This window comes from Paramormyrops kingsleyae, chromosome 24, assembly GCF_048594095.1.
Source record: "Paramormyrops kingsleyae isolate MSU_618 chromosome 24, PKINGS_0.4, whole genome shotgun sequence".
NCBI classification, from domain to species: Eukaryota; Metazoa; Chordata; class Actinopteri; order Osteoglossiformes; family Mormyridae; genus Paramormyrops; species Paramormyrops kingsleyae.
Genome location: NC_132820.1, coordinates 11,776,455 through 11,804,343, shown reverse-complemented (window position 1 = coordinate 11,804,343; position 27,889 = coordinate 11,776,455). Strand labels below are relative to the sequence as shown.

At 44.4% G+C, this 27,889-nt stretch overlaps 3 protein-coding genes across 7 annotated transcripts in view; all 3 read right to left on the bottom strand.

Annotated features, from left to right (window-relative positions):
* The window catches only part of LOC111860809 (CMP-N-acetylneuraminate-beta-galactosamide-alpha-2,3-sialyltransferase 4-like), a 35,589-nt gene extending 26,660 nt beyond the window's left edge, over nt 1-8,929 (bottom strand). Inside the window, exon 1 of one of the 4 annotated variants that reach the window (XM_023844836.2) lies at nt 8,710-8,929. In XM_023844836.2, coding sequence (XP_023700604.1) covers nt 8,710-8,721 — 12 coding nt within the window. In that variant the 5' untranslated portion in view covers nt 8,722-8,929. Of the gene's footprint in view, nt 1-8,313; nt 8,678-8,709 lie in introns of those variants that run through there. The other 3 variants (XM_023844833.2, XM_023844832.2, XM_023844835.2) reach the window with 3 other exon arrangements.
* A 5,034-nt stretch (nt 8,930-13,963) lies between these two features.
* On the bottom strand, nt 13,964-20,815 carry dcps (decapping enzyme, scavenger). The gene is made up of 6 exons (XM_023844791.2): nt 20,565-20,815; nt 19,178-19,328; nt 16,326-16,471; nt 15,717-15,830; nt 15,523-15,633; nt 13,964-14,375 (listed from the first exon to the last, which is right to left on the bottom strand). Exons 1-6 carry the CDS (start codon nt 20,772-20,774, stop codon nt 14,109-14,111), a joined length of 999 nt encoding a protein of 332 aa, XP_023700559.1. The 5' UTR covers nt 20,775-20,815; the 3' UTR covers nt 13,964-14,108.
* A 208-nt stretch (nt 20,816-21,023) lies between these two features.
* Nucleotides 21,024-26,565, bottom strand: foxred1 (FAD-dependent oxidoreductase domain containing 1). 2 transcript variants are annotated; one of them, XM_023844797.2, is made up of 11 exons: nt 26,184-26,565; nt 25,856-26,076; nt 25,550-25,660; nt 24,970-25,088; nt 24,803-24,897; nt 24,001-24,102; nt 23,839-23,915; nt 23,117-23,277; nt 22,642-22,771; nt 22,368-22,472; nt 21,024-21,632 (listed from the first exon to the last, which is right to left on the bottom strand). In XM_023844797.2, the coding sequence occupies exons 1-11, from the start codon at nt 26,338-26,340 to the stop codon at nt 21,378-21,380; spliced, it is 1,533 nt and encodes a 510-aa protein (XP_023700565.2). In that variant the 5' UTR covers nt 26,341-26,565; the 3' UTR covers nt 21,024-21,377. The 2 variants fall into 2 exon arrangements, with proteins under 2 accessions (XP_023700565.2, XP_072562747.1); XM_072706646.1 differs by lacking the exon at nt 26,184-26,565 and having other exon boundaries at nt 25,550-25,714; nt 25,856-25,986.
* Between the last annotated feature and the right edge of the window lie 1,324 nt (nt 26,566-27,889).

Genomic DNA, 27,889 nt, shown 5'->3' with positions numbered 1-27,889 from the left:
CCCCGACAGGCTAATGAGTCCTAGGAAGAGGCTACCAAGTGAAGTAGCAGCTGACTCTGGCTTAAAAGAAACGACCAGAACTGGGGGGGGGGCAAGATGACCATCAGCATGTAGGAGTGAAAGGAGAGGGGGAAGCACATGGGACGGCGGTTGACACCCTTGAGCCCCCTTTAGGTGTCGGAGGCCTAACAATGAAACACCGAGGAAGGAGGGTGCTCACCTGTTGACTCAAGTGAAGCACTTACCTTTCAAGGAAGGATTGTCAAATACAATATGGGATTGAGCTCAACTGATTTGCTGGATAAATCCAGTGACTGCTGAGAAAGTGCAGCTGACGACAAGGGATGTAACAGCTTGGAAAGGCAGCGGACAAGGAGGGAAAGACCGTAATGGTGCTGTCATGGGCAAGCTACCCACGACGGTGGGTTCAGTCACCTGTTAGTAAACAGGAGTCATGGTAACAGGTACGAAAAGTCCACAACGGAAAACCACCCCTGAGCCGGCAAGAATGAAGCTAGAAGACGGCTCATCGGCTGACATATCGGTAAAAGACACAGGAACGGAAATGACAATGAACTACATGTTTGCCGCAGGATCGACAACTGCTGGACACATGCTCCAAATATGTAGCTGTGGCTGACCCAAGGTACGTCCCTCTGAGGCCTAAGAATACACCAAGGACAAATGAAGATCCAGAAGCAGGAGAGTCTGGGATCTCACATAGATCAGAATGACCGAAGAACATGGTCAAGTCAGTCAACTGAATCTCAGCTACAGGACACAACCCAAAGTCCACTGCATCAATATCCCAGTTGCAGAGGAGACATCTGAGAATGGAGAACCAATCCAGAAGCAATGTGTTATGGAAAAGAAAGTGCATCGGCCACATATGAAGTGGCCAGACTTCTCTAGCTAAAATGAGTAGGAAATGGTCAGTGTAGATCTAAGCAGGATCCTGGAAGCTCTTTGAGGAACAGCAGAGAAGAAGCTGGAGAGGATGATCAATCTGATTTAAGAATATGGGGTAGAAAGGTTTAGAGCAAAAGATCCAAGGAAGAAGAAAGCAACAGCAACCTCACCCAAGTCTAGAAGTCAACAAGAAATTGAGCGCCTAGTTAAAGAGAAAAGGGAATTGAGGAAGCAAAGGAGGAAAGGGACAATAAACGAGAGGGTGGGAATCAACCTCCTGCAAATGGGGCTAAAAGAATGCAAGATTACAGAGGGCAGAAAACCTCAGAATTCAAGATAAGAAGGATGATAAGGTGAGAACATCTTCCTACAAGGATCCATGCAGGGTTCACAAAGCAAATGAGCAGAACGCTTCAGGTATAAAAGAAAGAACTTGAAGATCCTTTGTAAACAACATACACAGACAATCAGAGACATAAGCAGAGGGAACTACAGGGAAAATGTTTCTTCAGCATTGTTGCACAAAGGATAACAACCTACTTGAAAGACAATAACTAAATTGACATCTCATTACAGAAAGCCAGTATATCAGGTTTTTCAAGATTAGAACATTCAGCCTTAATATGGTGTCAAATGTCGAATCGAGGGTACAAAAAAGGAAGGTGGAGATCTTCATGTTGCACTCCTTGACCTGGCCAGTGCTTTCAGAAATGCCCTGCATACTATCCTCTAGACAGCCTTTGTGTACCTCTGTGTGCCAGTGACCATCACAAAACTGGACAGAAGTATCCAAGATCTGCCGTGTTGCCTCAGAACATCAGAGTACACCATATCTTCGCAATCCCTGGAAGTAGGAATAATGCAGATGCCACCTCTAGCTTTTAGCTTTTACCATGGCCATGGAAATGATGATCAGAGAATCCAAATGGGTAGTAGGAGGAGATTGCCTGATGTCCAGACAATGACTATTCCCCATCTGCGCCTATATGGATGATATGACCATTCTGACTGCACCCACCGCACATACAAAGTGACTTCTGGAAAAACTTCATTCCAAGGTAACATGGGCATGGATGAAGTTTAAGCCCAGCAAGTCCAGGACTATCTCCATTATCAATGGACAGGTCAAAGACCAAAGATTCCACATTGGCGGAACCCCCATACCAATGATATTAGGGAGGCTGGTCAACAGCTTAGATCACTGTACAATTCAAGCCTGAAGCAAGTGGTGGGGAACTTGATCCATGGAGGACTGGTGTTGTTGCGGGTCTGAATCAGCCAATAATACAGCAGTGGTTCTCTACTCCAGTCCTAGGGACCTACTAGTATTGGGTGATTGAGAAGCCATCCCAAAAACCTGTACCATCAACGGCACTCCATGGATCAGGTTCCCCACCCCTGGCTCACGGACTCCAGTCAGAGCGAGCAACTGACAAAACAATCCAGCAAAGGCTTTGCCGATATAGAGAAGATCCCACTTCCGGGGAAGTTTGGTGCCCGCAGTTTAAGATTGCTTCCCCGTCTCATGTGGCCGCTGATGATCTATGAGGTTCCCATCGTCGAAGTTGAGCAGATGAAGTGAACACTCAGTACATACATCAAGAAATGGCTCTGACTGCCACAATGCCTCAGTAATATCAGGCTCTTATCGGGAGATCAAGTCCTGTGAGCTCAACTGAATTGTTTTTATTTTGAGACTTGTAATAATGAAAATGTCTGAACTGCATAGTTATAGTTGTATATTTTCAAAGAGAAGAGGAAACCCTGTAGGTTCACCAATGGTGACATACAACGACTGAACAGGGAGTACACGACAAGGAGATAATCATTGCTGTCTTCTGTGATTTGTCGTTCTTGCCTCCCAGTGCCCAGGGGGTAATTTGATAACGCGGAACTTTCTGAACAAAGCGAGAGATTAGCAGAACGAATCTGCACCGTCTGCATGTATATTTTCTGCCACATCATGCGGACGTCGCGCGTTCGCCCCTGGATTTTGACGTCATACTGCAGACGTTACTGCACGCTTGGCAAGGATGAGGTACAATCTACTGTTTTTACCAGTCAGAAGTTCTGATGCATTTGAAGTTTGCAGGTCAACAGTCAACACAGTTAATGCTTTGAGTGAGTTGAAACACTTAAGTCACCTAATGCTGTCAAATTAAAGATGACGGCAGGCTTGGTCCTTGGAAACGGTAATCCCACAGAAATGGTCTGTCAGTAGCACAGCAGTCTGAGTAACAAGCGGTTCAAGTACCCCTTCTGAACAACCCGAGGGAACTGTAATTATCTTTTTTTTCTCGGAATTGGGTCAAAATAAATAATTTAAATATGTAAATACCGCGAAGATGGTTATTTGCTTCCAAAATGGGCGACAGTGCTTACATACAGCATGTATTTTTAAGACATAAACGGATGACAGAAACCTTGCTGTATATCGTTTACATGTATGTTTTGCAGATGTTCCCAAGAAAGGATGATTCTACCTGTCCGTTTGTCTGTCTGTCTGTGTCTATGTGCTTCGGTTGGTATTAAAATGCGTCTTGGGCAATTGCATCGCAAGTGAACAGCACTAATCACGAGGGTATAAGGCAGGGGTATTCAACTAAATTTTAAAGAGGTCCAGTTAGAGAAAAATTCTTGAAGCAAAGGTCCGGAAGATCATAATGTCTAACTATTTAATAGTGTGATATACAGTATATTTAAGTAGCCTATTAGTTGCATCAACATTGTATGTAATCAATACCTGACTGTCAAATCAAATTAATTCAGTACAATTCAAAAACGTTTTGACATTATTTATTGTCACGTGACATAGAACTTCGGCCAGCTGGCTGGCTGCATACGCCGAACTATACGTCTTGCTTGGCGGTCAAAGGCGTTTGACGTTCATTGGCTTGGGAAACGGCGGTTCTACTGCTAAACCACTACCGAAAAGACTACAAACGCTGCGCCGGTTAAAATAAAAGCGCCCCGTCAGGTTTTAAACAATAACTAAATGTTTTGGCTGTTGGTCCGGGTCCGTATGGGACAGCTTCTGGGTCCGGACCCGGACCGCCTGTTAGTGAAAGCTGGTATAAGGCCACCATGGTACATTGTGGTCCAAACACTCAAACCACTTGCTGAGGTGTTTGGGGCACATTTCTGTCTTCTCAGCTAGTCCCTGCTAAACAAACATGGCGCTAGTCTGGTGACAGAGAGTTACGTAATATCTCTGTGCAGGGCCATTTGACCTTCTAGCAGAAGTCAGTAACAAAATCTGAACACAAGTTGTTACCCGGTCACCTTGGATATGCATAATAAATCCTTGTAGACACATGATACACTATAGGGACAAAAGAATTGAGACACCTGGCCGTTACACCTACAGGAACCTTTATGACATCCCATTTTAAATCCATAGGCATCAAAATGGAGTTGGTCTCCCCTTTGTGGCTTTACACAAGTTAATGGTGTGTGTCTGTGAGAATTTTTGCCCATTCATCAAGAAGAGCATTTGTGAAGTCAGGCACTGACGTTATATATGAAGGCCTGGCTCGCAATCTCCATTCTAGTTCATCCCGAAGGTGTCGGATGGAGTTGAGGTCAGGGTTCTGTGAGGGCCATTCAAGTTCTTCCACATCAAACTCACTTAACCATGTCTTTATGGACCTGGCTTTGTGCACTGGGGCATAGTCATGCTGGAACAGATAAGGGCCTTCCCCAAACGTCTCCCATAAATTTGGAAGCATAGAATTGTTCAAACTGTCTTGGTATGCTGAAGCATTAAGAGTTCCCTTCACTGGAACTAAGGGGCCCAGCCCAACCCCTGAAAAACAAGCCCATACCATTATCCCTCCTCCACCAAACTCTACAGATGGCACAATGCAGTCAGGCAGGTAACGTTCTCCTGGCATCCGCCAAACCCAGACTCAACCATCAGACTGCCAAGGGTGATTTGTTACTCCACAGAATACATTGTCACTGCTCCAGAGTCCAGCTGCTCGGCCATGGAAGCCCATTCCATGAAGCTCTTGGTGCACAGTTATTGTGCTGGAGTTAATGCCAGAGGAAGTTTGGAACTCTGCAGTTATTTACTCAACAGAGTGTTGGTGACTTTTACACACTATGCGCCTCAGCACTCGGCGACCCAGCTCTGTTACTTTATGTGGTCTCCCACTTTGTGACCGAGTTTCTGTTCTTCCTAAACACTTCCACTTTGCAATAACACCACTTACAGTTGACCGTGGAATATCTAGCAGGGAAGAAATTTCACAGACTTATTGCGAAGGCGGCATCCTATGACAGTATCACGTTTGTATGACCCATTCTTTAACAAATGTTTGTAAACTTGATTGCATGTCTTGATTTTATACACCTCTGGAACGAAGTCTGAACGGAATACCTCAATTACCTCAGTTCAATAATTAAATTTGTGTCCCAATACTTTTCTCCATATAGTGTGTGTGTGTGTGTGTGTGTGTATATATATATATATATAACATATATACAGTCATATGAAAAAGAAAGTACACCCTCTTTCAGTTCCAAGGTTTTACATATCAGGACATAAAAAAATCATCTGGTCCTTAGCAGGTCTTAAAATTAGGTAAATACAACATCAGATGAAAAACACATGACATATTATACCATGGTATTATTTATTTATTCATAAAAAAAAAAACTAAGCCAAAATGCAGACACGGTGTGTGAAAAATTACTGCTTCCATAGGAATTTAGAGGGTAAGTAGCAGACGTCTGCTGCTAATCAAATATATTTGATTAACTGATCATCAGCAAGTGTGACCCCTTCTATAAAAGCAGGAGTTTTGGCAGTTTGTTGATCTGGAGCATTCAGATGTGTGTTAACAGAATGCCAAGGAGGAAAGACATTAGCAATGATCTCAGAAAAGTAATTGTTGCTACCCATCAATCTGGGAAGGGTTATAAAGCCATTTCCAAACAATTTGAATTATATTATTCCACAGTGAGAAAGATTATACAAAAGTGGAAAACATTCTAGACAGTTGCCAATCTTCCCAAGAGAGGACTTCCCCACACATTCACCCCAAGATCAGACCATGCAATGCTCAGAGAAAATGCAAAAAAACCCAAGAGCTACATCTCAGACTGTACAGGCCTAACTTAGCATGTTAAATGTTAAAGTTCATGACAGTACAATTAGAAAATACTAAACAAGTATTGCTTGTTTGGAAGGGTTGCCAGGGTTGCGTCTTCGCTCTAAAAACAACACACCAGCACACCTTAGATTTGCAAATGTGTATCTGAGCAAACCACAAGACTTCTGGAACAATGTCCTTTGCACAGAAGAGACCAAAGTGGAGATGTTTGGTCATAATGCACAGCGCCACGTTTGGCAAAAACCAAACAGCATATTAGCACAAACGCTTTATACCGACTGTCAAGCACAGTGGCGGAGGGGTGATGATTTCGGCTTATTTCACAGCCACAGGACCTGGGCACCTTGCAGTCATTGAGTCGACCATGAACTCCTCTGCACACCAAAGTAATGTAGAGTCAAATGTGAGGAGGCCATCTGTCTGACAGCTAAAGCTTGGCCGAAATTGGGTCACGCAACGTCTCCGTTTTGGCTTCTCTTTCGTTTTATATGTGTGTGTCTGTGTGTATATATATATGAGAGGGGGAGAGAGAGAGAGAAAGAGAGAGAGAGAGAAATGGTCCATATTGCCCGGCCTTCTCATACTGACACCTTCAGTTATTTATTTTGCTAGATATTTTGCATGGGTTTTACGACTGAAACAATCCTTCCAATAGGCATTGTTAAGTCCGATTACTTGTAGCTACAGCCCCGAGTATTTTAAGATGAGTGCTGAGTGTTTTAGCCCCGATGCCAATCATCCTCCTTCAAAAAAAATAAAATAAATAATAAATAAAAAAAATCAAGCCCCAGGTAAACTTGACTTAGTCCCTGTTCATTTCAATAGCTAGAAACTCCCCTGGTCCTTTGTGTCCTCAGTACTTGTGTACTGAGGACAAGGTGGATTACGACCATGTGAAAGGAAGGTAATCAGTCAGCAGGCATATTCTAATCCTAACTGTAAAAAGGCTATTCGTTTGGTGCATGAAGGGTTGGATCTAATGTAAATACGTGGTCCTCAAAAGAAAAAGGAAATATGGATTATGCTATTTTATTTTCCAAATGGAAGCATTATAGAAAATACAAAGCAGCGCTTCTCGGTGCAACTGTATTACGGATACGACCTTTTCGAGCATATCAGACATGACGGTTCAACGCTTCCTTTTTGTTCCTTGCTGCTCTGGCACATATAACTGGCCTCTGATGGCCAACCCCCAACCCCGGGGCATCATTGTCCCCTTGTAGGGAATTTGGGGGGGGTTTCATCTGTGCTAACATAATTGCAAAAGGGTTTTCTAATGATAAATTAACCTTTTAAAATGATTAACTTGCATTAGCAAATACAACATTCCACTGGAACACAGGGCTAATTGTTGCTGACAATGGGCCTCTGTACACCAAAACAGCCATTTCCAGTTGTGATAGTCATTTACAACATTGACAATGTCTACACGGTATTTCTGATCAATCTGATGTTATTTTAATGGACAAAAAAAACTTGCTTTTTTCAAAAGCGAAGAAATTTCTGACACCAAACTTTTGAACAGTAGCGTAAGTCAGTCATCACATTTGGCAACTTCTACAACCTTTCAAGTAAGAGAAACTGATGTGGACGCTTTTTTAGTATACATCGAATTACTACAGTATATACTGAACATTGGAGCTTTCTGAGAAGTTCAACTTGCAGTAAGTCAGTCATCATAATATTTGGCAACTACTAGGCTACATACTTTGAAGTGTCACAAATCGGTTTAGTATATACGTGAAGAACTTCACGGATTTGTCTGCTAGAAAATCGTAGCAGAAATGCTCCAGTATCAAGCCCTCGTTCCCTCATTCGTACTGAATGCACTTTAGAGACGATCCTTAACACAGGATTGGGTTTCTAACAATAATTTATCGATTTCGCGGAAAACGCTGCATGACGACGTTTAAAAGAATGAACATATCAGTCACTATACTATATGTGGTAGTAGAATCTGTATATAGCCTATCCTTCTGAAACAGAAATGTTAGTTTACTGATTTTGATGGGGTCGTTTCTAAGATATAGGGAAGGTAAAGCCGAATATCTAGCTAATATAAAACCAATTTCACCACGCTCGAAGAGCTTCCCAGGCAATAGGACCGTCGTGCATGAGATCGTCGGTAGTTATTTATACGACTTTAACACAATTTCAGCGCCCCTCTGACAACCCTCTATTTAAACTAAAAGCACACACTTCGTACATATATAGATCAGCGTTAACCCAGATCTTATCTTAAACCCCAAAGCGTCAAACTTTATTCCGACTCATCGCTGCTACTCACCGGAGACGGGACTCGCTCAGTTACTTGCGCCTTCATATAGTGAATTTCATGGGAGATGGTAACGTAAGGTTGTTCTTTCTGCCAGTGCCAAAGTCAGGAAGGTAGCAGTGTTGTTTTATTATTTTGTGCTCAAATTACTTACGACTGTTTTCTGTTAAGACACCCTGCGTTCATTCAAAGTATAGAATTTAGAGAAACAAGTACAGCTTCCCTTTTTGTCTGTCAATCTATTGCTGGTGCTCCTACCCCTGCCCTCCTCATGTCTTACCAGTAAACGCTATACATAGATATGCGCACTTCCGTTCCCCCCACTAAATCGGATGAGCGGTTACAGAAGATGGGTGGATGGAGATATCCGCGCGTCTCTTGCAATCGCGTATGGTGACATGGACTCACCGCTATAAGCATTTCAGTAAAGAAGCTCTATTGGTTTGCAGATGTTTGCTCTGCGGGTGCTGCCTGCGCGAATGGGAGTGAGATTGAAAGCGCGTCGGCGAGATGCCCGCCCGTTGGCAGTGGTTCAGACAGCTGCTGTACAGGCGGCCCCCAGTTGCCCAAGTAGCGGAATACTGCGGGCACATCACACACCAAACGGCTCCAGTATGGTTTCCCGTGCCACCCAACACTCAGTCCACACATGCACTTCGCGCCAACCGAAACGGAATTTTCTTAAAAGATGCATTTATATTTACGCATCGGCGTAGGAGGAAGTTTAATATTGATGATTAAGTTATTAATCATCATAAGTTTAATATACCATACCATACCAACTTTATTTATAGAGCTCTTTACAAACCCACTCTGGGCCAAAGTGCTGTACAGAATCCAAAAAAGAAACAAATAAAAGCTAATAGCACATGTAACAGTAATAAACAAAGACATAAAACAAAATTAGAAACAAGCACTATAAAATACGAACAAATGACGCAAAATAGTCAAATAATCATCTGCCAACAAATTGCGAGTCATGAAATGCCATAGAAAAATAATGGGTTTTAAGAAGAGATTTAAAAACAGCAACGGAAGAAGCCTGTCTAATATGTAAAGGCAATTTATTCCACAACGTTGGGGCTGCAATAGCAAAAGCCCGATCCCCTCTAAGCTTACGCTTAGTTTTCGGCAGACACAGGAGCAGCTGATCAGCTGACCTAAGAGAACGGGATGGCGAATACGGATGAAGTAGCTCAGACAGGTAGGTCGGGGCCAGACCATTTAATGCTTTAAAAGTAAACAAGAGAATTTTAAAATTAATCCTCAAATATATAGGCAGCCAGTGAAGTGAGGCCAATACTGGGGAAATGTGCTCAAACTTCCCAGTGCCTGTTAACAGACGTGCTGCAGCATTTTGTACCCGCTGATGTTGAGCAATATAGGAACCATTAACCCCTACATAGAGTGCATTGCAATAATCAATTCGATTGGTGACAAAGGCGTGAATTACTGTCTCAAAAAGATCCCTAGGGAGAATAGATTTTATTTTAGCCAGATTTCTCAAATGAAAGTAGCTTGATTTCACAACATCTCTAATCTAACTATCAAATCTAAGATCGATATCCACTTTGACACCGAAATCTGAGATGACTGGTTTTACATATTTAGATAAAGGACCCCGATCCACATGAGGGTTCTGAGCAGATCCTCCAAAAACCATCACCTCTGTCTTTTTTTCATTGAGTTTAAAAAAATTGAGGGTTAACCAGGACTTTATTTCCTCAAAACACCTTAGTAAAGGTGTCACCGAGTAGTTATCTTTCTTTTTTAGAGGAACATATATCTGACTATCATCCGCGTAAAAGTGGAACGAAATGCCATGCTTCCTAAGAATGGAGCCAAGTGGGAGCAGATATATAGAAAACAGAAGGGGGCCAAGAATTGAGCCCTGTGGCACCCCATGTAGTAGAGGAGCAATGGAGGACACAGAATCATCAAGTGACACACAGACGGTTCGGTGCGCCAGGTAGGATCGGAACCACTCCAATGCTATGCCCCTGATGCCCACACACTGCTCCAAACGAGAAAGCAGAATATCATGATCCACAGTATCAAATGCAGCAGTTAGATCCAAGAGGACGAGAACAGCACAGTCACCGGAGTCAGTGGCTAAAAATATATCATTAAACACTTTTAGTAGTGCTGACTGCTGTGTAAGGTTTTAAATCCAGATTGAAACACTTCTAAAATATTATGATTTTCCAGAAAAGCAATTAATTGACTGTACACAATCTTCTCAATAACTTTAGAAATAAAGGGTAGTTTCGAAATGGGTCTGTAGTTCTCGAGAACTGTGGAATCTAAAACTGGTTTTTTATGAAGAGGTTGAAGAACAGCATGTTTGAAAGATTTTGGTACTAGACCTGTAGAAAGACTGCTGTTAACAAGAACAAGAGCAGCGGGGGCCAACAGTGCTAAACACTTCTTTAAACAGCCGAGGAGGAATAGCATCATAAGGAGATCCAGAGGGCTTCAAATGCCCTACAATCTCTTGTAAAAATGACAAAGTTTACAGGTTGAAACTCATCAAAAACAGCACTGCAAGGCACCGAGACGGAGGGGAAATGAATTAACGCTCGGGATGATATTAAGGCCCTAGCAGAAGAGAACTTATCAATAAAAAAGTTAAGAAAATCTTCGCAAACGTCTGAAGAAGACTCAATACAGTTCATCTGTGGAACATTGAGTAACAAATTAATAGTCGTAAACAACACACGAGGTTTATGACAGCATAATGAAACAACATCAGAGAAATAATTGCTCTTGGCATCCTTCACAGTTTTCCGATAACGACTCCAACAGTCGCGTAACATTTGAAAGGACACCTGAAGTTTGTCCTTTTTCCATTTACGCTGGATTCTACGACACTCGCGTCTAACTGCACGAGTCTCATCGTTTAGCCAAGGCTCAGACCTACTTTTTTGGCGCCTGGTTTTAATGGGAGCCACGGTGTCCAGAACTGTTTGGCAAGCAAACCATGAGCGAATCTCATCAGTACTGTTACACATAACATCATGAACTGGATAATTCTCAGTAAAAATGGCAGAAAACTGAGCAGCAGTAGTAGGGTTGATATTGCGACAGCGCCGAACAGCAGCGCGAGGTTTCACTGTATTGTATACAAGATCAACCTCAAATAGTACAGGCATATGATCAGAAAACCCAGCCTCACAGATCTCCAAGTTAAGAACAGATAACCCGTACGATAAAACAAGATCGAGCGTATGCCCTCTTTCATGAGTAGGACCAAATACCCAGTGCACAAGATTAAAAGAGTCAATTAGGTTCAAAAAGTCCTTTGTCATTGGCTTATCAGGGCAACATACATGAACATTAAAATCTCCTACAATAAGAATGTGGTCATATTTAGGCTTAATTTCAGCCATAAAATCAGAAAAATCATTAAAAAAGTCCCGGTTATATTTAGGAGGCCGATAGATGATTGCACACAGCATTTTATGATGACTTCCCACCTCAAACACGCTATGTTCAAAGCTGCTGAAAGAGACCGACAGCGACATCTTCTTACATTTAAAATTTCTAAAAATCGTCGCTAATCCACCTCCTCGACCCAACATCCGTGGGGAGTTAAAATAGCAACAGTCATGAGGTAAAAATTCAGCGAAAGCACTGGACTCACCAACACCCAGCCACGTCTCAGTCACACATAGAAAGTCCAAAAGATTAATAACTTAATCATCATAATCTGAGCTCAGTAAAGTATTTATTGTCATCTATTAATCAAGCCAACCAACACAAGGATCAATCAGGCATTGGGCCCTGGCATCAACAGGGCTGCACTGAGCACAAAATCAGCACTGGACTTTTGCCCATATAGGGTTACTGCAAATACATAGCTATGATAAAATCAGGGATCCCCCCCCCGGTTCATTTTTCCAAGTGGGGGTGGAGTAGGGTGACCAGATAATCCATGTCAGGGAGGACACTTTGAGCTACTTCAGGTTTTACAAACTACTTTCAAATTGAAAGGCTCCTGTGCTCGGCTAATTAGTTCAGCTCTTCTTGTGCTTTGAATGGTTTATTTCCTTGACTGAAAGACTCATCCAGCTGTTTCACATTAACATTAGTGACACATGCATGATTATAGGAGACTGACCAATCAGCACACAGCAAGAACTCAGTGCTCAAGTGAAATCCAGGTCCGCTTAATTGAAATGGTAATTTACAATTCCTGTCCTAGCTCAGAGTGTCCTCCCTGACATGGATTATCTGGTCACCCTAGGGTGGAGGAGGCTCGGCCAGATCTACGCCCCTAGAGAATCGAGCAATAAGTAAGCAGCAATTGCTTTCAGATGAGCTCATCTTAGTTTGCAGTTTAAACTATGGCCTGTGCCTGTTTGGCTATCTAGAAGTCTGAAAAGGATTTCCCTTTATTATTTGGAGATGACCAGCCTGTGACAGTTAGGCATCTTTTCGGACTACGAAGTGTTGGAGTTCGCCGTCTCCACCGGGTCCGTGGATGAGAAGAGATTCACAGCTGACACGGGGAGAAGTTGCAAATCCCCGGTTTATTCTCTGACAGATTGCAATCCGGGAGCGGCCGTCTGACATACATTCAGCATGTACAGGAGGGGGCTCTGCCATATGTATCAGCTGTATCCCTTTTAAAGCCCTTTGGGCATCTCCCCCCCCCCCCCCGGTATCTTCGGTCTACGTGACAACCACACGTTTGACACTTGCTCTCGTTAGTCGGCTCGTAGTTGTCCTTCTGGAAGGCTAAACTGAAAATGGGCCATGACTATTTTCTCTGTAGAATTTTGGACACAAACCAGGTATTTGAAACGAATCTGTAATTGCTGAGCAGCTGCGATCCAAGTTTCGTTTACTTGAAATTGTTTTGGAAAAGCGCCCGAGGAGAAGGATGTCTTCATTATACCAGTGATGTGTGCCGTCAGATCTCCCCGGCAGTTTTTAAAGAGGCGGTAAGTTTTGTTCATTGTCCATCAACTAATTCAAACACAAAGGACGAGCGCATATTATGTTCGCATCACTCATACAACATCAGACATCAAACATAAACAGTTCACAAATGTTTTTAAGTCCATAAAATATTTACTACCAATATTACTTAGTAGCAGAGGTTCAGACTTGTTTGTTAAATAAGTAGCCATCTTAAAAAGGTACCAAGGGTAATTTTCATTGGGATTAATACGGTTAGAAATGATAGGCTAAACGAGCGCTATACCAATCTTCATTGTATTGTTACACACTGTCAGATTATGCCAACTTAAACACTGATAACCCTGTAAACTGTTCGCCTCTCCTATTCATTAGAAAGTAATGATTACACAATGGCAACATCTGCTGATTCTCTTTTAAAAGAAGCTATTAAATCCAGAACTTGACTAACCACTGTATCACAGTTACATGGAACTTTATTAATCTCATTTTGGTGCCGTGCAGCAGTCAGGAGGGTGAATTGTGATCAGAAAATAGTCACAAAAGGACTGACCTAACATGATGAATATTGTGTGACTGCATGCGTGTCGGTCCAGGTATCCTGAAAGCACTTGTCAATAAGCATGTTGACGTCACTGAGCGTAATTTTCTGTTTTATTCATAACCAACTCGGTATGTAGTTAACCAAATCCAATTATGAATGATGGTTATGGCATAAAATTAAATCTTAAGCTTAAAATGGTTTAAAAAAATTTTTTATTAATAAACAATGAACCGCTTATGACAAAAAACATATTAAAAAATAATACCAAAACACAGAACACCAACTCAGGGCAGAACTAAACCATGAGAGACTACCGGCAGGATCGGATGCGGCTGTGGTCCTAGAGCCTGCCTGCTTCCTTAAACTTTTCCAGGAGTCCGTCATCTGCGTGTGCGGGAAAGGCGAGGGTTCGATCACGGTAGTAGTCTGGGTCAGCCTGCAGGTTCTGGATGACGTCGGACAGGAGGTGGGCCCTTTCCACGGTGCTACCGGGGGCCTCGTAGCTGAGGGCCGTCAGGTGAACGTGGAGGTGATAGTAGGAAGGCTGGTAGTGCAGGAACACACGCAGCCTGTTGGGGGCGATGTCGTAGCGCTGACGGACAGCATCCTGCAGCCGGAATACAGTGGGAACACTCACCAAACGGACCCTGAGCAAAAATGGTGATTTGCTTTCGAGGAAGCAGGGTCAGTGCAATTGGGAGTTAAGGGCCTCACTCAGGGGCCCAAAGGTGACATCACTGTCTGACCTCGGGATGTGAACCATCAACCTTCTGATCAGAGACAGAGCACCTTAAACCGCTAAACCACACGCTGCCCCCCAGCAGAACCAACAGCATGGTGACCCAGACGGACAGGAGAAATACAGCTTTTGCTCACAGTCAAAAGAAAGAATCTGCACCAGAAGCCATCCCAGTGTCCCAGGCGCTAAGCTCAGACAGGGAGGTCACCAGAGGCAGACATTTCAGGTCCAGAAAGTAAAAATCCAGACCAGGACTTTGTTTCAACCAGCCAGTTCAGTACTCTGTGACAGACTCTTTATGCTCAACTGGTTGCTTTATGCTCAATCCTGGTCTGGATTTTTACTTTCTGGACCTGAAATGTCCACCTCTGGAGGTCACCACGTCTGCTGCTTCCTGCAGGGGGCGCTGCAAGCTGAGGACGCCATGGTCAGCACATTGGCAGCCCCTCGAGGGTCTCAGGCAAGGACAGCATGTGCAAACAGATGCCAAAACTGCGTTTAGAGGACTAGTACAATGCAGGGGTGACTCCATCACTAAGGTCACACTCAACGCACAATTAGATGTAAACAGATATGCTACTTTTTTTTTTTTTTTTAAGAGAGAGAACAATTAAAAGCACCAGACTGACGCTAAACAATATAAACATTTAATGATGCATATACCCCATTAAATTATAGATATGCTATTTGATTTGCTTTGACGAAACTCAAAAGTAAATAGACTGCATTGCCGGTTACCTGTACCACAAAGCCAGATTTTTGCTTAGCTGGATAACTTGTCGGATTAAAGGTAGTCGTAGTCTGAGCTAAATGCAAGAGAATGAATTTAAAGGCCGTTTACGCTGGGGCACATTAAATCTGACAAATTAATCGGGCTAACCAAGAAGTCTTCCTTTCTGAAACAGGTCCCGGGTATTGCTAAATAGCGGACTTGCTGTACCGAAATGCGGGTACCTCGGTTCCGAGGTAAACGGAATGCGACATGTGTCTCTCCCCCTCCGGGTGGCTACCTCACCTCCCCCTTGCTGCGGATGTTCTCCAGAAGTCGCAGATGTTCCCCTCTTAGGTCTCGGAGGCTCTTGATGTCCCTCTTGTGGACGATGGCGATGAGGTACAAGTCGTCCAGCTGTGGATGAAACAGGCGACATCCTGAGTGAACCATCACCACCCGCAGAACACCATCGGTGGCCGATTCTGGGATCGCTTTACCTGCTTCTGGTCCCACTTAAAGTCTGGGAGCAGGACGAAGCCGACTTGTGGGTCCGGATCCTCGAAGACAATGCGATCGGCCTCTGCCTTCTTATCCAGGATGTTGTAAACCCACTGTGAGGAGAAGGAGACAAGATGGACACATTAAGGGCTGCTAGGTGCCATAGAAGGAGGGTCTGAGCACTGACACACACCCTAGAGCAGCGCTTCCCAACCCAGTCCTTGGGGAGCCCCAGACAGTCCACGTTTTTGCTCCCTCCCAGCTCCCAACACACCCAGACCAGATATTCTGTGTTCTTGATTGGCTAAGAGCTGGGAGGGAGCAAAAATGTGGACTGTCCCCCCCGGTTAGAGGGATGTGGACAAAGCCCACAGTTATTTGTCACATAAAGTGTCATACGGTATGTATAGTGTGCAATGAAATGCTCGTCTGCTTGCCTCCAGAACTGTGGTAGCACAAGTAATTAAGTTAATATAAAAGTGCAATTTCACCTGGAATGGATATACGCACATCTGCATCACATTTCAGATCTGTCTGTAATGTTTCAGTCTGGCATGTCACATGGGCTGTGCCGCAGTGCACTATGGGTAAGAAGGCGGACCGCACACCTGCAAGCTGAAGCTCTGACTCAGCAGGAAAGGCAGGGTGACGGTCCGGTAGTCCTCCCCCGTCTCCCACAGCAGGAAAGTCCCCCGCCGCTGGTACTTCTTCACGTGCTTCTCCGTGGCCGGACAAACCAGGGTAGCCTTCAGCTCTGAGGCGCCGTCCCGGGGGGGGGGGAGACGGCGTCAGTCTGAGCTCGGGCCCCACAGACAGTCACGGGGCCATGAAAGAATACGAGGAAAACCCACAAGCCCACAGCAGGCATGTGTACACTCAACTTTCTTTGGAAGCCGTCAGTGCCGCTGCAGACACTCCTACGCCGTAAGTGATTAAATAACAACATTGACGGGGCCCTGACACCAAGAACAGCCTCAGGCTATTGCAGGGAGCATGAGAGGATAACGTCCCCTCCCAGCGGGGCCTGTGTTTAATGTTCACACCAGCCCCAGTCGTGACAATATATGGGAAAGTTTTTTATGGGGGCCTGCTTCGCTTAAACTAATTTATTCAGTATATAGACGGAAGAAAGTGGGTGTGAAGTAAACAATAAAGCCTGTCAATTTGGAATTATCTCCATTGGCATTAAACTGGAAAACAGCGTGAAGGGCATATCACCTTCCCAACACAGGATGTTTTTTCAGGGACCATAAACTTCCTTGGAACTCTAAGTACTGCATTTATTTAGCATATTAGTCGACCACAAGCAGCGATGCCAACTTGGAAGTCACACAGAAGTTCAAAGAAAAAAAAAAAACGAAATAATGATGCAAAAATGGATCAGATCGATGTCAACTACATTAAATGCATTTGTAAAAAATTTTGCTTGCGTCTCCATATTTCTGCCTTGGAAAATTCGATCTTCGCAATTCAACGTAAAAGTCTTCTCTTTTATGGTCTGGCCTTGCTGTTGTTTTTTTTTATCTTGTCACACGCACACGTTCTGTGTGACGTTTGACCTACGAGCTTTTTGAGTCTCAGATGTTTATTTAGCACAAAGGCTCCAGTTGCTGTTGTGTGGTGGGAAAGTGACACATAAAAGTGGACAGGAGCTACAAAAGTTCCAGGTCCAGAGCCCAGAGCCTCAGAACCAGGTTCCGCCGCCTTTCTAGGGCATGCATCTGGTCAATACAGTAAACTGGTTAAATTTGCAGACGACACCAAGGTGGGCGGTGTAGCAGATACTGATCTAGCAGCAGAGAGGCTTCAAAGGGATCTGGATTTAATTAGCGACTGGGCTGATACTTGGCAGATGAAATTTAACACAGATAAATGTAAGGTAATCCATGCAGGGAGCAGAAATATAAAGTACAGATATTTTATGGGTTCCACTGAAATAAAGGTAGCTGATTACGAGAAAGATCTCGGTATGTATGTTGATGCTTCCATATCCCACTCTCGCCAGTGTGGGGAAGCAATAAAAAAGGCCAATAGAATGTTGGGTTATATCTCTAGATGTGTGGAGTTTAAGTCAAGGGAGGTGATGTTACACTTATATAATTCCTTGGTAAGACCCCACCTAGAATACTGTGTGCAGGTTTGGTCACCATACCTCAAGAAGGACATTGCTGCCTTAGAAAAGGTGCAACGAAGAGCTACGAGAATGATTCCTGGTCTTAGAGGAATGTCTTATGAGGAGAGGTTAGCGGAACTGAATCTGTTTAGCCTTGAGCAAAGGAGACTAAGGGAGGATATGATTCAGGTCTATAAGATTCTAACGGGTCTGGATGCTGTTCAGCCAAATGACTATTTCAATATTAGTCTAAATACAAGAACTCGTGGCCATAAGTGGAAATTAGCGGGAGAACATTTTAAAACAAATTTGAGGAAGCACTTCTTTACACAGCGTGTAGTTAGAGTATGGAATAGTCTTCCTGCTAGTGTAGTGGAAGCTAAAACCATGGGTTCCTTTAAATCAGAGCTAGATAAGATTTTAACAACTCTGAGCTATTAGTTAAGTTCTCCCCAAACGAGCTTGATGGGCCGAATGGCCTCCTCTCGTTTGTAAATTTCTTATGTTCTAATAGTGGCACTCTAATCCTGACTGCATGAGGACATAGGCTTTAACCCACGTTTTAAAGCAGGGCTTCAATTTAAAAGACCTTAACTCTGTGCCATCCCAGTGTGCTTGGTGAAGTGTGGAATCCCAAACTGCCAGTGGATGTTATAAACATTAAATGTGACATTAATAAAAGACATTTCCTTGCCTGTTGCCCGTTTACTGGCAATAATGTGCTCAGTGCTTTTTTGTTTGCCTAAAGCAACTATTTACAATCCATACCTTTCAGTGACCGTTCTTTATTAATTATACATTATAAATCACCGGATCCTGACAACAATGGAAAATATGAAAACAAACACCACACAGAAGAGCTTCTCATGCTTCAAAGTGACACCAGGTGAGAAAGGTGTGAGTGCCCAAAGGCCCAAACACTGTAGAGCAAAATACACATTGTCATGTAGCCCTATACAAAAGTACTTAATTTTTTTTTTTTTTAATAAAAATTTAATGAAAATGGATTCGGGAAAACGAAGCCGGTATTCAAAAGAATTACAGGGAAATAAATACAAAGTCAACATATTACAGGCACGAGAAGCCGATTAACCACAGTCTATGGGCGAGCCACGTGCACGATGAATGACGTCAAGAGCTTGCGTGGGCATAAGGCTCGTTTACATTATTAATGGGAGCTATGTAAACAAATACGTGTACCCGTAGGAGTTTGTCCACAGTGTTACGCTGCGCCAGTGTCGGCCTCAGCCGCTGTTTGTCACTCTCTAAACCGCGGATCGGATCGGCCGGAAGGTCAAGTATGAATTAGGCTCGAGGCAGCGTCACGCGGAGCTCGCGCCGACCTACCGTTCAGCTGCACGGGCGGCTGAGCGCGGTACGTGCTGTAAATGTCGTTCCGCATTTCGAGCGTCAGCCGCGAGCCCTCAAGCAGCGCCGACACGGTGTCCTCGCGGATGGGGGTCTTCTCCAGGATCACCACCGCCTCCTGGCCAGCCAGCTGCGGAGACCGGAGAGACCTCGGCGTGTTAATTCTCCTGGTAAAGGCCATTCAGAATGGGTTCAACTTCAGTAAGAAACCACATACGCCCTTTGCACGGATGGAGAACTTCCAACGGGGTGGTTTGCTTAAGTACGTTTAAGCAATCTGTTGCAATCATTAGATGCATAAAAATAAAAACCACAGACAGTGTGTACTAGGCAGAATTCCGTCTGGTACAATGCCGTTCCCCGCATAACTGACCCAAAGCGGTGGATAAAGATTCAGCAAGAGCAGACAGACATGACAACATCGACATTTAGCTGCTTAGTAACTAGAACCTAGAATTCGAAAGAATTCGAAAGAGAGTCCTAATGCCATATGTGAATCAAATTTCGATGTCAAGGTATGGATGAGTTACAACAAAGAATTCGTCCCCCGTTGCCTAGCAAGGGACAACATTTACTGCGATTTAGCTGACATTCTCTGTCCTGACCTAGTCCTGAAACATGACGATCAGGCAGAATGAATATTATTCCTTGACTTTGGCTTGGCAGTTATACTAAATATTACTATAATGTGCCCTTCATTTAGATTTTTTTATTTTATCCTTTTTTGGAGTACTGAATACTGCAAACATTACATATTGCTTAATGTATAGTTGTATACAGACATTTTTACTGTAGTCTTTTGGTTTCCAATATTGCACCTTACTATGCAAAAGACCACATCCACAGTAAACATGTTTCTCTGCATGCCAGCAACAGTTTTGACTGGTAACGTTTTCAATTTTGTGCTGTGTAATGACTGCTCAGTAGTGTTTATGTACCGACTGGCTTGATGCATGATCTGAAAGCAGTTTGAGTAAAGATACAAGTTTTGAGTATATTGTTTGATTTTACAAGACGAGTTTTGTGAAAGCTGTTTGAAAACTTCAAAACCGAGTTTTGTGTTTACTGTTTTGGGAAGAGGATGGAAGGTTTCAGGAAATGTGCTTTAGCAATTCAGAAAAATAAATTTCTCCATACCTCACTGGAGGGCGATAGCAAGCTCAATGTTGGTCAAATATCACCAGCTAGTGGTGATCATGCAAAGCTGCACCATCTAGCTAATATCTCCCTGCATATGCAAGCATTAAAAACTCATCAGAACACGCCAAGATAATAATTACTTAGATAGTTATATGGACAGTAACGCACAACAAAAATAGCATGCATTTGCGTTGGTGCTTACTATTCAAAGGTGACGTTTTATTACCATTCCGTGAATGAAAATGTTCTTCTCCCGCGCGGAGTCCCGCAACACCGATTTGGTCTCAAAACCCGCCAGCACAGAAACATCGGACGAAACGTGACCGTTTCCCTCTTCCCCATTGTCCTTCTTTTGCTTTTTGGATTCCCGGACAATCTCCTCCGTCCCGCAGTCTTCACCAGCCTCACCTCTTCCACATTTCTCCATGTCCGCCATCTTCAAACAGGACAAACAGCCAATCACAGTAAAGCGGAGCGCGCAGAAACATTCACCGGCGATGTAAGAGCGCCATCATGACGCCTAACGGGGGATCGACGCCTGAATATTTAAGGGTCCAAAGCACGTACAGTAGTTCTATGGAACCTTATTGTTTTTTTTATATTTATATTTATATCTATATTTATATATACATGATTTAATATAATACATATTTACTTGTGTAAATGAAAGTGGAAACACAACATATTAATAAAAATACAGCATTTATTGACCAGACTGTGCTGATAAATGAGACTTCATGTTAAAACAAAACCTGATACAGAAAATTGACTCATTTTAAATCATGCAGCAGAAAGTACACAGCGATCCAAAAAGGCTATCAGATGCAGCTTGTATTTATAGATCTCAGTATTTACACAGCGTTTTGCACTTAATCACACGTAGGCTCTGACCAGCCAAAGTTGGGGAACCTGAAAAACGGCAGGAACGCCTCAGAATGCCTCCGTGACGTTGGACAGAGATGCCGGGGGCCACGTGCTCTCTGCAGCACTCTCCCATTCCATCATCCCTCTACTGGGTGCCCTTCCATTCCTGGAGCCCTCACACGATGTTCCTCTCCAGCACCGGCTCTTTGTAGAAGATGCGCTCGAATCCCAGAGCGCTGAGATCCAGGGTGCGGAAGCCCCCGTCCAGGATGAGCTCGGCCAGAGCGCGACCCACCGCCGGTGACTGCTGCAGGCCATGCCCACTGAAGCCGGTTGCAATGTACATGTTGTTCACCAGAGGATGCAGGCCCAGAATGCCGTTCTGGTCGAAGGTGTTGTAGTCGTAGTAGCCAGCCCAGGCGCTTGTGACCTGCCGGAGACCGTCCCCACACAGTTTAGATCACCTTACCGCTCCTTCACGGTCAGTGTTGGGGAAGCTACTGACAAACGTAATCCATTACAGAATTTTCACCTCAGAATATCCACGTTATCCTACAGCAATGTTTCTCAACCCGGCTCTAGCTGTTGGGAGCTGGGACTGTCTGTGGGTGCCTGAGCACCACATTGGCAAACACTGTCCTATAGAAATCTGTTAGGCAGAGGTGGAAAATTCAGGTCCAAAAAGTACAAATCCAGTTTTTGTTTCAACCGACCAGTTGAGTACTCAATGACTGTGACTCTTTATACTCAACTGGTTGGTTGAAAAATTATCTTGCACTCCTACTCGGTGTATCTGTTAAAGAGAAACCATTACTGAGGGAGATGAACCAGAGGTGGAAAGTTCAGGTCCAGAAACTACAAATCCAGATCAAGGTTTTGTTTCAACCAATAAATTGAGTATAAAGAGTCATAGTCACGGAGTGCTCAACTGGTTGGTTGGAACGAAACCTTGGTCTGAATTTTCCCACCTCTGTCTGTAAAGGATTACCTTTATGAGTAACTTCCCCAACACTGTTCACGGTGAGCAGCGATGTATGAAGGCAACAGCATAGGAGAGTGTGATATGGGGCGGGTACAACTTAATTTAAATACAAAGTTCTATTTAGGGGGCGGGGCCTGTGCTGAGTTCCCTAGTGGCCCCCACACCTTACACAGCACACCTCACCTTGCAGCATTCAAAAGCGGGGAGGCGGCGAGCTAACAGTGGCCAGAGATTCTCCTGGAAGAAGCCGTAATTGACCTCCAGGTCGCCGGAGTCGGGTTCCTCATTCTGAGTTGGAAACGAGATGAAAACACTGACATCAAGAATGTATAAACAGAAATAAAAACCTTGTAATCTGGAATTCTCTGTAACTGTGCAAAGGGGTAGAGGTACTGAAGGTTGTGGGTTTGAATCCCACATATGGGGAAGAGTATGAGTGTGACTGATCATTTCGCACCTCCTCAGGGGACAATCCTGCGATGTAGTTCCCCCCGAGTCCTTCTCGTCTGCAGTAGACTCCCGAATAGTCGATCAAGAAGGGGGTGTCGAGACCCGGCCCGTCTGGACAGTTCAGCACATATACGTATCTTCATGGCAAACGAGTCGAATGCAGAGAGGAGGGAAATGCTATAACTGTATTTACTGTGTCACGGGGCAGCTGAAGGTTGACCATTTTGAGTCTATCTCGCTTTATAACCATATACGCCAGCCTGGTTGCTGAACTAAACTGGCGTTTCCTAATTACTTCTGCCTGCCCCGCTGCATGAACAGGACCAGTGTGTACGGGTATGTCCCAGTTACCCCCTCCTCATTGGCACGTCCTAGATGCCCCTGCTTAATGGGTACATCCTAGATACCCACACCTAGCTGGTACATGCCGAATGCCCCCTTGCCTCACTGGCACATCCAGGGTGCCCCCATCTATTAGGTACCTTTTCCTGGGCTCCACAGGCACCGGGACACTAGCCAGGCTGTCTTCGGGGCCCGAGCCTATGCCTGCCAGTTGGGCCACTTTGCCAGATTGGGCCCCCGCTGCATTCACCACTATGGCGCATTCCACAGGCTGAACCTCCAGGCTGTTGGGCATACGGACCTGGTTGGGAGAGGTGGGCGTGGCATTGGGGGTGGGGCCAGGAGGTGGGCATGGTGAGAAGATGGTGGTCACAGTTTACACACAACATAACAAGGAAGCCAATGAGAACCCTTCTTACACACAACATAACAAGGAAGCCAATGAGAATCCTTCTTACACGCAACATAACAAAGAAGCCAATGAGAATCCTTCTTGCACGCAACATAACAAGGAAGCCAATGAGAACCCTTCTTACATGCAACATAACAAGGAAGCCAATGAGAGTCCTTCTTACACGCAACATAACAAGGAAGCCAATGAGAATCCTTCTTACACGCAACATAACAAGGAAGCCAATGAGAATCCTTCTTACACGCAACATAACAAGGAAGCCAATGAGAATCCTTCTTACACGCAACATAACAAGGAAGCCAATGAGAATCCTTCTTACACGCAACATAACAAGGAAGCCAATGAGAATCCTTCTTACACGCAACATAACAAGGAAGCCAATGAGAATCCTTTTTACAAAGAAGACCTGCATCCTGAAAACACTAGGTCACCCTCCTCTGTCATACTCACATTGACATATTTAATTCTTTTGAAAGCCACCATGTCTCCATCAGTGGTTGACATGGAGTGTGACGAATACCTAAAACCTGTGGGGAGAAGAGTTTATCAGAGCTTACAATACCATTATGGCAGAGGGACGCTTTGTCCGGTATGTCACAGCGACCGGCTCACCTGTGACCTCCCCGACACACTGGTACACTCCCATAGAAAGGGCCTTGCGCCGGAATGCATTCAGCAAGGACCAGGGGTCAAACCAGCCTTCATTCTCCAGACCTGAAAAACAAACATGCGTTCTGACTGGCACAGGGGCAAATCTGATTGGCCCCCTCCCCTGTCACTCAACGACTCAAAACATGTCATTGGCCAGTGATAAGGTTGTCCCCTCTGTATGAATTATGGCCCCTCTTATGACCCGAACTTAAAAAGTCCTGGAATCACAGCTGAACTGGCATTGTTTAAATCTATCAAGTGGCTGTTCACTGATGAGAGGATTGGGAAGTGTGGCCTTTTGGGGGAAAAGACTGTCACGGGTTCGAGTCCCACCCTGCGCTGTATGTGTGGAGGGTACATATAGGTTTTCTCTGGGTTCTTTGGTTTCATCAGTCTGAAGAGATGTAGCTAAACTGGAAAGGGCTCCAGCCCCCACAACCCTGCTCAGGATAAGCAGTGGAAAGATGGATAAATGCGTGTAAAGGAATCAGGAGAGATGTGAGGATGTAAGTCAATCTGGACGTGTCTCTCTCATTGTAGGGGTGAGGTCAGATTTACTGTATAATACTGCATAAGATACAACATCATACACATTTGACTAAACCTCTATAGTTGCAACGTAATCGGGTTGTTTTGGTTTGTACTGCATGCCGCACGCATGGTAAAATATGTCCGATAACGTTCACGTCTGCTTTAGATGTCTCTTGATAAATTCTATTAAGGCTCGTATGGGATATAAGGCAACGGATGTCCGTACACGTACCATACGAAGCCAGCGTCACCCCTTCAGTGTTGATCCAGGGGAACTTCTCCTTCAGTTGGGTCGGGGAGAGGAGCAGAACCTTGGCCCCGGCGTCCCTAAGAGACAGACGGGTCAGGGTGTCCCGCTACTGCCCTGTGGCCTCCCCCACACGGATCAGAACCGCTCACCGCTGAGTCCTGTAATTGTCCTCCATGACTGCCGCCCCCTTCTCGCTCGCCAGGAACAGGTACCCTGAGTGGGTGAACTGCAGGTCCACCGGGTCCTCGTTCAAGACACCCAGGTGCTCCTGAAGCGACGTGGAGACTCATGAATGTGATAACTAATAATTATAATAATACACAACCTCTAACAGCGGTCCAGTGTAGACTTCATAAGCAGCTAAATTACATTGAGAAATCGTCTCTGGAAAGTGTGAGGTGAGGAACAGCTGAAATTCATTTGAAATCCCACAGCAATCACAGAATATGCCCAGTTTTGTGTTACTTTACAGGGGTGTATACTGCGGAGGGGTCGGGGGGGGGGCACTGACCCCAGCTGAAAGCTGATTGGCTGCTGGAGTACCCACCTCCCCGGTTACTCGCTGATTCAAAACATATCATTAGCCAATGATAAGGCTGGCACCCGTGTATGAATTATAGGTCCTCTTATGACTCCCAACTTAAGAAATCACAGAATTGTCCTTGCAATATATTATACACTTCACAGCCCGTGTATGCGAGCAGCATCTCCTTCTGACGGTCTTCTTACATTGATATTCCTCATGAAGTCGGCGGAGGCTAAGGACAGGTGGATGTTCTCCGGCAGGGAGAACTGTTGTCGTATCCCTCCGACAGACAGGACCGTCGACGCCTGGGAATACTGACAGGATCACCCAGACAGTGAGATCAGCGCTGATGCAGACACAGTGCACGCCTAGGATATAGCCATTGTTGGGACAATAAGTAATTTCTGGTGTCTCAGATGCAAATCTGTAACTAACACCTTCACAACCAGCACCATCCTACATATTTTACATTAGGCTAACACGTGAACTTCTGTTAAAGTTAAACTTACCGTAGGGTCCTTCTCCACCACCAGCACCCGAACCCCGTCCCTCACGCGCTCCTTCCTCTTCAGCCAATAGGCGATGGACCAGCCGACCACGCCCCCGCCCACGATCACGATGTCGGCGCGCTCCGGGGGCAGGCCGGCCGTAGTGTTCTGGGGGCTCCAGTCGCTGCCTGGCATGGCTGTTAGCGCTTTATGACGGAAAGCTTTGAGCTGCTGCTCCAACTCTGCAAATGGATTCGAGTAATGAGTCATTCCTGAATGACAAAAACTCACCGGTTAGTGCGCACAGCGGTGAAACACGTAACCGAGAAAACAGAAACTGCGTGGTCACCTTGGATAAAGTCTTTGCATGCTGCCCGGCCGGTGCTGAAGCATCGGGCGCTGTGTGGTGCGCATAGGAAAGTCGATGCTAGTCGATAGGGTATCGGATGAAGACTGGCCCTTACACGCTGCACCGCTCCAGCCAGCCCAGTCCACGTCTTCCACATTTCTAGCGTTGTGTTTATCTCAATTACAGAAGGACGAAAGTCTTAGGAGCCCAGCATCAGTATCTTTAAGATCGGTACACCCCGTCATTGGTTTTTAAACCTGAAAGCTACCTCTGCAGTTAATCTTTCAATGAGTAAATTTGACCTACACCGAGAAGAATGCTTAAGCTCCCTGTGCTGAACGGACCCAGGGTTGCCAAGCATTATAAACTGTTTCCTCTTTGGTTGCGTCTGAAAATCCCCCGTCGTGTCGCGCTTAAAGTGACCTGACACCTATAATGTTACTTTAACTGTATACCGAAAATGTGTGTAAAGATAATAATCCTTTTAATGATATGTTCTTAAATATATCCTTTAAGTGAAATGTAAGGTTAGAGCCAATTTAAACAATTCGTGTTATTTTTATAAGTATCTATACTGCCTATAATTATATTTAGCGGCAATCATTATAAAAATCATTATAATAATTTAATGCCATGATATGGAAAAAAAAGCACTTCAAAACTGAACTTCAAATGTCTGGCAACCCTCAGTACAAATGCAAGGCGTCGAGGGGCGTGGCTTCCGCGAAAACTGGGCAACACGGAGAGCAGCCGCACATTATACCGTCTGAGTCACGTTTAACAGAGTTTATTTTTTCCTACAGTAACTGATTTCTGCCTCCAGTAAAATAGTATAATGGCGGTTTCATCACTACAAACTTTCTACATGGTACTTCACATTAGACAAAATAATTATAAGAGGAATTTAAACGGAATCTTTAATGGTTAGGCGGGACTATTTTATGTTAAAATATTGTCTAAAAAAGGTAGCCACAATTAATAAAGTACTATTCCAGGTACCTAAGTACATATTTATTTTAGATATTTTTAAACCAGAATTTTAAGCATAAAATTCACATTTTCATGTTTTGTTTCGGCACTTGTCCACTGTACCAGTCTCCCGAATTTGAATTAGCTGATGTCACGATTTGGCTGTTTGACATCTACTAGTTACAGCGCTGGCAGCTATAATTCATGTAAACATCTAAACAAGTAAACTTATAATGTCAGTTTTGACAACACAGCGAGACACACCGTGTGTCTTGTGCAAACAGGGGAATTGCGAAAATGCCCCTTTAGGGGAAAGGCGTATTTACCCCGCAACTAGATTTTTAAATTAATTTAGTTGTTTAGTGAGAGGTCAATAGCCACTCACCGATTACAGACAGTTCCATGACAGCATCGAATGGGACATTTTGATGACATTTTGCAAACGAAACCAGTCTGTATTGAGTGGTACAAACCACTAAAATATGTGTATTGAACTTTTACGAGCAGATAGCAGGTGACAGGAACGATCTTGTTCAGGGGAGGAATTTGTCGTCCAGGTCCCTCACCTGTTGTTAACTTGCAGCTATGTGAAAAGAAAAAAAGACATGCTCCCTCTGCAGGCGGCGTGAGAATTGCAACCAGCTGGTATTTACGGAGTTTTGAGGCATGACTGGAATTGCCTTAGACAGAACATTAATATTTCAGAAACATGGAAACCCGCCCTCGTTAACTGTCAA